Genomic DNA, 8,289 nt, shown 5'->3' with positions numbered 1-8,289 from the left:
CACATCTCTTCACTCTCATCTTTAATCCCGTGCTTGTTACGTTAATAGGGGATCGTCTGTTTGCTTGAGGATGCTAAAGTAGGAATCCTTTTGGTAAAGTTTCTGCTTCTTCTGGACGGCAATCTTTTGCATTCTTAGATAGTTGCTATCACTGTTTACCGTACTCTCATTGGATTTCACAATATTTAACAAGATTAACCGGCCATGAGGCCTGGCAAGGTTCCAAACATTTAAGAGTATGACAAGAAAAAAAGCGGCGGTTGGTGAAAGATGAAGTGGAAGTCAGTTAACCTCGGATGACCGACATCGAATGATCACCATGGTCTAGGGATGAAGTGCCACCATCTGTGGAGAATTTGCAAGATCGGTCACTTGTTTAGTCTGGTGGCACGATCTCGACCTCTTGTTAAGTACTTCGTGGAGAATTACTTTGAAATTAGGCGATTCATGGCCCTCTCCAGAGATTTTGACACAATGTAATGCAGCAATGAACAGCACTCTACAGCTTTTTTATTAATTTACGTTGGGTGAGTTTTATATTATCAGTTTGGTTAAGTTTGTCTTTTATCAGGATCAACAAAGAGTGGTTTGTATTTACCAAAAAAAAAAAAAAAAAAAGCAAAGACTGGTTTGGCAGTGAAGAGTAAAAAAAAAAAAGGAAAAAGCCATAAAAAAATCCTCAATTATGCTAATTGTGACAAATATACCCTAAATTTTTTTATGTGACGCCAAAAATTTCAAACTTGGATCTCAGAAGGTTATTGTTGAGATTGACTCTAAAGCCATCACTAATTTTCTTAGTTCGGAGCTTAGGATTGATTATCTTGGCCCTGCTTTGATTAAAGATATCAGAAGATTGTTGCACTCTTACTTTGAGTTTAAAAGTGCAATATAACTTTCCCGAAGAAAATTGCTCTGCTGACTAACTTGCTAATATTGGAATTGACAAGTGCTTGGATACTAGTTTCTCTCAATTACCTCCTACAGAGTTACTTCATATTTTATCGGTGATTAAATGACGATAGTAGATTTACGACATTAAATTTTTGTATTCAACTTTAGCCCTTTTTCAAAAAAAAAAAGAAAAGAAAAAGAAATTCAAACTTATATGATATATTTACCATAAGTTAAGGTTTCGTCAATGTATCATGGAGAAGCAAACTTTGTTAAAGCCCCTAATGTATCTATGGTAGCAAAATCTAATTTTTTTCAAACAAATATTATTAAGCCCCATGTGCAATCATTTGTCACTAGATTTCATAGAGAACCAAACTTTGTTAAAGCCCCTGATGTATATATGGTAGCAAAATCTTTTCTTTTTTTTTCACACAAATATTATTAAGCTCCATGTGCAATCATTCATCACTAGATTTCATCCTTAAAATATTCACCAATCAACGTATTTAGTCAAATCCACTTTCATTCAAAAATTTAAATCAATGAATTATAAGCCAACTGTGATATACTAATTGCACTATACCATGCTAATTATTCGATGTGAGAATTTATTTAACACGATTCATATATGTTTCTCAATTCGTTCATGTTTCTCAACATAACACTAACACGTCTATCTCAACATCTCCATTTCACAGTGAGCACATTGATATTTCCCATCTTGCACAATGGAGTAATAAAAAGCGTGGAAGAAAGCTTCTCCAAGACACCTTGAAATTGCACCTTCATGATCGTCATTGACGAAGGCATGTATCAGATGGTTGGAGACTCATGCCTTGGAGGATGTTGTGGAAATACTGGTTGTCGAGCTCTATAATCGAGCGATGGTGCATGCTATTAGGAAGCTTAGTGGGATCCTGGAGGACAGTTCGAAAATCTCCCTGACATGTGCCTGTTTAGTACCTCCCTTTCTTGGTGATCTCGCTTTGCCTTCAAAATCCACGAGACGGTACTGTGGAACGAGACGGTACTGTGGAGTGAACGTTCTGAGGATCGCAAAGCCTAGAGCCAATGCTGAACTTTCCTATGGTAGGCATTATGCTGAACTCTCATGTGGTGGGCATTGTGTAATATGTCGTTCCTCAAATGACATTAGATTACCAAACTCAGAACAAGGTCGAACAACGTTTGTTTCCCGCTGAGTTCCAAGTCGTCATGCGACATTTCTCGATGGGCACTGAATCACCAAGTTCTAGCTGATTTTTCGATAATGGACACCTGAGATGTAATAATATGGCCTAACAAGCCAAGCCCGGCCCATCCTCAATCTTCTTCTACATATTTGTTCTCTCAAGGCTCAAGCCTGCGGAGCGAACGAGAAGAAGAAGACCAGCGACCAAGGAGAAAGGAAATAAGGGAGAAACGGGAAAATTTTGGCACGCTCTCGATTCGTACGACTCGCCAAGCTGACCCAACTCTATTTTGCAACGCGGATAAGTGATCGAAGCCTCTAATCATCTATTTGAAAGAATCATTGCAATTAGGCCTTGAAATTCGGATTTAGGTAGATTCTGACTTATTTTTGATAGGGGAGTTTTTGGGTGGTAAGTTTATAAAGAAATGTGGGATAAGTACACTAATGGTGCCAAAAGTTGTGTACGGCGCTCACTTTGGTGCCAAAAGTTTCTGTCGGATCACTTAAGTGCCAAATCGGAGGAAAAACGCTCACTTTGGTGCCACCGCGAAAGATTCCGGCCTCCGGCGAAAGATTCCGGCCAAAATGATTTTTTTTTTAAAAAAATTGATAAGCCTTTAAATGACGTCGTTTTCGATCCTCCTTAAGAAAACGACGTCGTTTGCCGTCCTACGTGGATGGCTTCATGGAAACGCCGCCGTTTAGCTCACATGGGGAAGAAATTAGGGTTTCGGCGAGGTCGAAGCCGTGGCCGTCGTCGGGGTTGAAGCTGCGGCCGCCGAGTGGCCATCATCAAGGTCGGGGGTCGAGGTCGGGGTCGAAGCTACGGCCGTCGAGTGGCCATCGTCGGGTCGGGTCGGGGTTTGAGCAGCGGCCATCGAGTGGCCATCGTCGCGGTCGGGGTCGAGGCCGAGGTCGGAGCTACGGCCGCCGAGTGGCCATCGTCGGGGTCGGGGTCGGGGTTTGAGCAGCGGCCATCGAGTGGCCATCGTCGCGGTCGGGGTCGAGGTCGAGGTCGGAGCTACGGCCGCCGAGTGGCCATCGTCGGGTCGGGGTCGGGGTCGAGGTCGGAGCCGCTGCCGTTGAGTGGCCATCGTCGCGGTTGGGGTCGAGGTCGGGGTCGAAGCCGTGGCCGCGAGCGCAAGGACCGTCAAGGACGGCGACGGCCGGAGATTAGGGTTTTGAATTGGGGGAGACACCAAACGGTGTCGTTTTGGTGTTTGGATGCTGACTCAGCTCTCCGACGAGCCACGTCGGCGTCAAAAATTAATAAAAAAGGCCACGTCGGATTTCCGGCCAATTTTGTCGGAGTTGGCACCAAAGTGAGCGTTTTCAAATTTTTGGCACTTAAATGATCCGACGGAAACTTTTGGCACCAAAGTGAGCACCGTACACAACTTTTGGCACCATTAGTGTACTTATCCCAAGAAATGTTAGATGAGAACATTGTGAAGCTATAACATTTTACAAATCTGAATTTGAGCATACGATTTGCCCGAAATGAATTTTTGAAGTTCATTGCACATGCTAGTCAGGTTCCAAACAGTAAAATTTGAGCTGAATTTCAGCCGTTTTCAATGATGTTTTGGGACGGCCGAGTTAATGTTGTAATATTATATCAAAAGGGCGTTCTATGGATTGTACACTTATTTGAAATGGACTTATGTAGAGGAAGTTATGGCGTGAAGAAGATTACTGTGCGTGTTGCGCATAGTAGACAAGATAAGGTTTCTGCTATGGTTGAGCTTTTCGTTGGCATGTAGATTGTTTTATTGACGATTAGGCATAGTGTGATCAAGTCGTTCATTAAAATATCGTTTTATTCGGTCTTTCAATGTCATTTTTGGGTTATTTGTTAGGAATTGAGTACGTGGGCTTAAGTAACCATCATAGGTTGCTTTTTGGTTTTTCCCAAGTGAGTAATACTATTTCTTCTTTGTGTTTTAAACTTATGTGTTGAAAAACATTATGGATTAAGTATGCTATGAGTTAATAAATAGCATCTTTTGTTGTATAAAACAAGATCGAGCCTTTATTGCTGTCTTGTTGTTTGAAAGGAGAAGTCATCTTTTGTTTTCAACTTGAATGATTGCGTATAAATGGTTTATAAAGCCTTTTATGAAAGAATCTTGAAAAAATTATGATTTATGAATGTAGTTTTGAAAGGTGCTTTGATATCCATATATCAAATGCTTGCGTTATGAACTAATTTATGAAATGGATTCTAAATTGTTCTAGGAAACTCATTGTGATATATGAAATGATTTTGGATTTGGTTGTGGATTACTGGAGATTGAGTTAACAATTTATGCTCAATATCACCATAAGCCCAATGAGAAACTTGTGGATATGTACATACTAGTCTAAGATATTTTTATGGGCTGAGCCATCGGCTAATAATAGGTGAAGACCTTGCCAATGAAGGAATCTTGGTCATCTTATCAATTGTGTTATGACCATAGTTTGATATTAAGCAAAGGATTGGTTGATGGATGGATCATCGACATGTGGTTTTATATGAGATAAACCATTGATATGTGGTATAAGATTAATTAATGAAATGAACCATTAATGTGTATTGCCAATGGACTGAGCCATTGGTGCTTGTTTGTTGTTATCTTAAATATTCCGTTTTTGGCTTTGAAGGTTTGTTAAATTTTGGATTTGGCGAAAATAAGTTATGTTTGTATTTTAAATATGCATAGTACTTGTTTAATATGTTTAGAAGAAATGTATTACTTACTAGGCCATAATACCTCATTTCTTTTTCTTACCATGTTTTTTAGGTGCTTTAGTTAGTGGTCGTAAGAGCGAGATCATCATCCTGGGAACTTCTGGAAACTGGATATTTTGGGTATAGTTGAGGCTACGTCCTTTGGGCAAAGGATGGCCATGTCATTCTCTCATCCCTATAGGATTTGGGGTATGACATGAAATGCCATCATCTTATGAGAGTCAATACATAGATTTCCGCTTGAAACAAGTCCAAACGAAGAGAAGCATCAAAACGAGCCTCCGTTCTTCTTGGGGTTCGGGTTCTGTACAATGCTCGGCTTCCTGATTAACCATTCTAGGGATCTCTCAAGTTGGGAGCTTCGTGAACCGATTCTTCACGCCGAAGATCGCATTTAGTATAGCGAAGATGAATTCTCTTTTGGGGCTTGGGCATGATTGCCAAAGAACAGATGTTCGTAGCTTACGCTCTTTGCTTCAGTTTCTTCGGATGGTATCGATGTAGTCGCTTTTCTCTTCTGTTTCGGGTTCTCTTCATGTAGGAAAAGCTCAAATTCTTCATTCTTGGATATGTGAAAAAGAAAAATTGAAAATTTCCTGCAGTGCACATTTGATGTTCCTTTTTATCCGTTATTGTGCCCTCTTTGCTGCTGTCTTCTTTGTCGTTGCTGAGGAACAAAACCGGTGTTATGACTCTTTCTAATGGAGAGTCTCGAATTGGGTGTTTTAGATTGGGAGTCAAAGTAAATTTTCTTTGGAGATCTAGATAGGAATTTATTCGACTGTCGGTCAACTAGTGTAGCATTGTGGCGTTACTACAACGATGGATATGTATGCCGACGTTGAACGTGATTTGTGATTTTTATTGCGGTCTTGGCGGCATTCTCTTGCTGGACAGGTGATAAATCTTATTTCTTGCAATCTACACAAATCACAGACCGCCTATCGATTCTGGGTACGCAGAAAATTTCCTCGAAGCAAACTCTTTGAAATTGTTTACAATGCTTATCGGTCCCTTTTTGCATTCAAGCTGCTACGCTTTTTCCTCCGGCTGCTGATTTCTTCGAGAATCTCCCAGTGATGATTAATTTTACGATAGTATGGGTACTTCACCGATCCTTTTGTAAATTCGCACCTTTGGCATTTTTTTTTATATGGTCACAGTCCACCACCGTATGAAGCAAAGTAACGGGAGCATTCTATCTATGAGTAGCATCATTTATCGATAATTTAGGAGCATGACAATCTTTCCTTTGCACATGTGGATAGGCTTTTTACATTATAGCAATACATCTAGATGCATAACACAAGTACTGAGTCCTAAATATCTAACCTGACTCCAGCAAGTGGCACTAGGCTTCAGGCATGATGGTTTCGACAGAGCGAAGATTATAGGATCTCACTTTCCCTTATTGGTGGGTATTTCAATTTTTTCTTAGCTCAGGTTGCTGTTGTGTTATGTCGGACTGTTTTCCTGCTCATGCCTGTATCTTCGTTGATCCTGATTTTTTGTCCCGTTTCAGCTGAGCGGCAATTGCGTCTAGCTCTTCTCGAACCCTTGCAATGTCTTGTAGGAGTTTCCCTTGATCCGACTGCTCCTGTCCACGGAAAAAAAAAGGTCGAGTTAGCTATATTAAGTCGCTTCATCTGATTAGTTGCCTTTGCCTAGGATGGAAGATGCCGTATTGGGAAGGGAAGAAATTATGGAAATCAAGAATAACGTGTGGATGGAAGCAATATCTAGAGAGGAGCAGCATTGCAGGTAACGAGAGGAGAATGAACCTTTGTGGAGACCGCATGCCCCCACCGCCTTCCACTACCTTTTACATTAATTTCGCGAAACAACCAACTATTTTCAGCCAACTATAAGATTAATATATCAAAAAACGAATCAATTGCCAAGTTGTACGAATCAAATTACTTTATTTAATTTGATATGATTTATAGTTACGTCCTCATATTGAGATTTTTATTAGTATACATGTGCAAAAATAAGTTAAATCATTTTTTGGTAGCATGGAGACTAACGGATGTATATTGAAAGATTGCACGCTAGTTAAGTTGTATGGCTCGGCGCCTTACGTCTGTTATATATAAATCTGAGAAGTAGGGGGAGCTCAATTTACCTCGGAGACCACACGTTCAAGATGAACTCCATAGCTGCATTCTGCACAGTAATAAGCCCGGGCCGTTGGGCTTATCTTCTTCTTGCATGTTGCGCAGAGAATCCCACTCGGATCCTCCTCGAGAGTGGAGTCTTTGAGTATAAGAGAATGGCAATGGTGTATGTGCTTAACGGTTCTTGGAAAAGGAAGACAAGTGGAGTGCACATTAAAGTTGCAGGTAACGCATCGGTAAAGATCGTTGCTGCACGGTTTGCAGCAGGAATTACACGGAACTTGAATGTTCAATTCTTCAAAGAAAGTAAGGGGTGATTATGCTTCTCATGTTTCAGCGAAGGTGTAAGAGAAGCGCATACCGAGTCGAGGTCGAATGAACATTTGTCGCAGTGGTACACAAAACCACTGACGACCTTCCCACAGAGCATTACACAATACTCGCCCAGAAGGATAAGGGATTTTGTAAAGAGTGTGAGGGAGTGCGACGGGTGGAAAGGATGTTCCTTCTGCTGTGGCCATTGAGCGCAGGATTTGTGGAGTGTGAGCTGATCGCATTCCTTGCAGCAACAAGCTGGACCCGAAATTTGCTGTCCACATCCTTTACAGTTCATTTTACTCTGCTGTGTGAGGTAGCAAAGCGTCAGGTGTGATTGTGGCTGAAATGCTGTAGCTTCCTTGTTTTCCCTTCTAGTGGAAAGGGATCAAGATAAGGCTGATGCTTTAAGAAACAGGTCACGTCCATGACGTACTGGCACTCGCAGCATCGGAAGGCAAACCCGGAGCCAGTTTTCTTGCAGACGTTGCACTGGAATGTTTCCGAAGAATTGAAGAGGAGGGTGAGAGGGTGTTTGGGATGAAGGCGGTGGTGGGCTTTACGAGGCAACTTGGCGCACTTCTTGTGGAGGAGGAAGCCACAGTCGTAGCAAACGTAACCGAGATCGAAGATGGGTCTCGAGCATCCGTTGCATGGCTCGCCAGCATCCTCTGCCGTGCAGAGGGTCAGCGGATGCTCGTGGCTGAAATGCGAAATCTCCATTCTTCTCTGTCGGTCCTTGTCGATCGAAATAGAGGGGGCAGGCAAAAGATGCAACCAAAGTCTGGAGATCAGGCCTTTTGTAGCGGGAGGAAAAACCAGTTTCCTTTCCCATCACGCCGCATATATGCCTTCCCTATCCTATCCATGTGTTTATTGCTTGGCAGACGTTGTTTATTTTGAGTTCTTATCTTACGTTGGGCTTTCTTCGCAACAACTTGGAGAGAATATGCTTGGCTTTTCTTGCTTGGTGATTTTCATGTGCTTTATTAACCATTAGAAGATAGAGCCTGCGTGCTGTGAAAAGTACT

At 41.7% G+C, this 8,289-nt stretch overlaps 1 protein-coding gene across 1 annotated transcript; it reads right to left on the bottom strand.

The window, feature by feature from the left end:
- Positions 1 to 6,029: 6,029 nt before the first annotated feature.
- On the bottom strand, positions 6,030 to 8,012 carry LOC104441990. The gene is made up of 4 exons (XM_039310903.1): positions 7,598 to 8,012; positions 7,305 to 7,454; positions 6,952 to 7,251; positions 6,030 to 6,423 (listed from the first exon to the last, which is right to left on the bottom strand). Exons 1-4 carry the CDS (start codon positions 7,979 to 7,981, stop codon positions 6,304 to 6,306), a joined length of 954 nt encoding a protein of 317 aa, XP_039166837.1. The 5' UTR covers positions 7,982 to 8,012; the 3' UTR covers positions 6,030 to 6,303.
- Positions 8,013 to 8,289: the final 277 nt, after the last annotated feature.

The sequence above is a fragment of the Eucalyptus grandis genome, chromosome 4 (genome assembly GCF_016545825.1).
Source record: "Eucalyptus grandis isolate ANBG69807.140 chromosome 4, ASM1654582v1, whole genome shotgun sequence".
In the NCBI taxonomy this organism is placed as follows: Eukaryota; Viridiplantae; Streptophyta; class Magnoliopsida; order Myrtales; family Myrtaceae; genus Eucalyptus; species Eucalyptus grandis.
This window is presented reverse-complemented; position numbering and strand designations above follow the sequence as displayed.

What these genes read in the sequence shown, in the direction of transcription:
- LOC104441990 (XM_039310903.1), bottom strand. Translation starts at nt 7,981, where the DNA reads ATGGAGATTTCGCATTTCAGCCACGAGCATCCGCTGACCCTCTGCACG. An exon ending in AGCTACAGCATTTCAGCCAC is followed by an intron (nt 7,455 to 7,597) that starts AATCACACCTGA and finishes CAATGGCCACAG; the next exon opens with CAGAAGGAACATCCTTTCCA. An exon ending in GTTCATTCGACCTCGACTCG is followed by an intron (nt 7,252 to 7,304) that starts GTATGCGCTTCT and finishes TAATCACCCCTT; the next exon opens with ACTTTCTTTGAAGAATTGAA.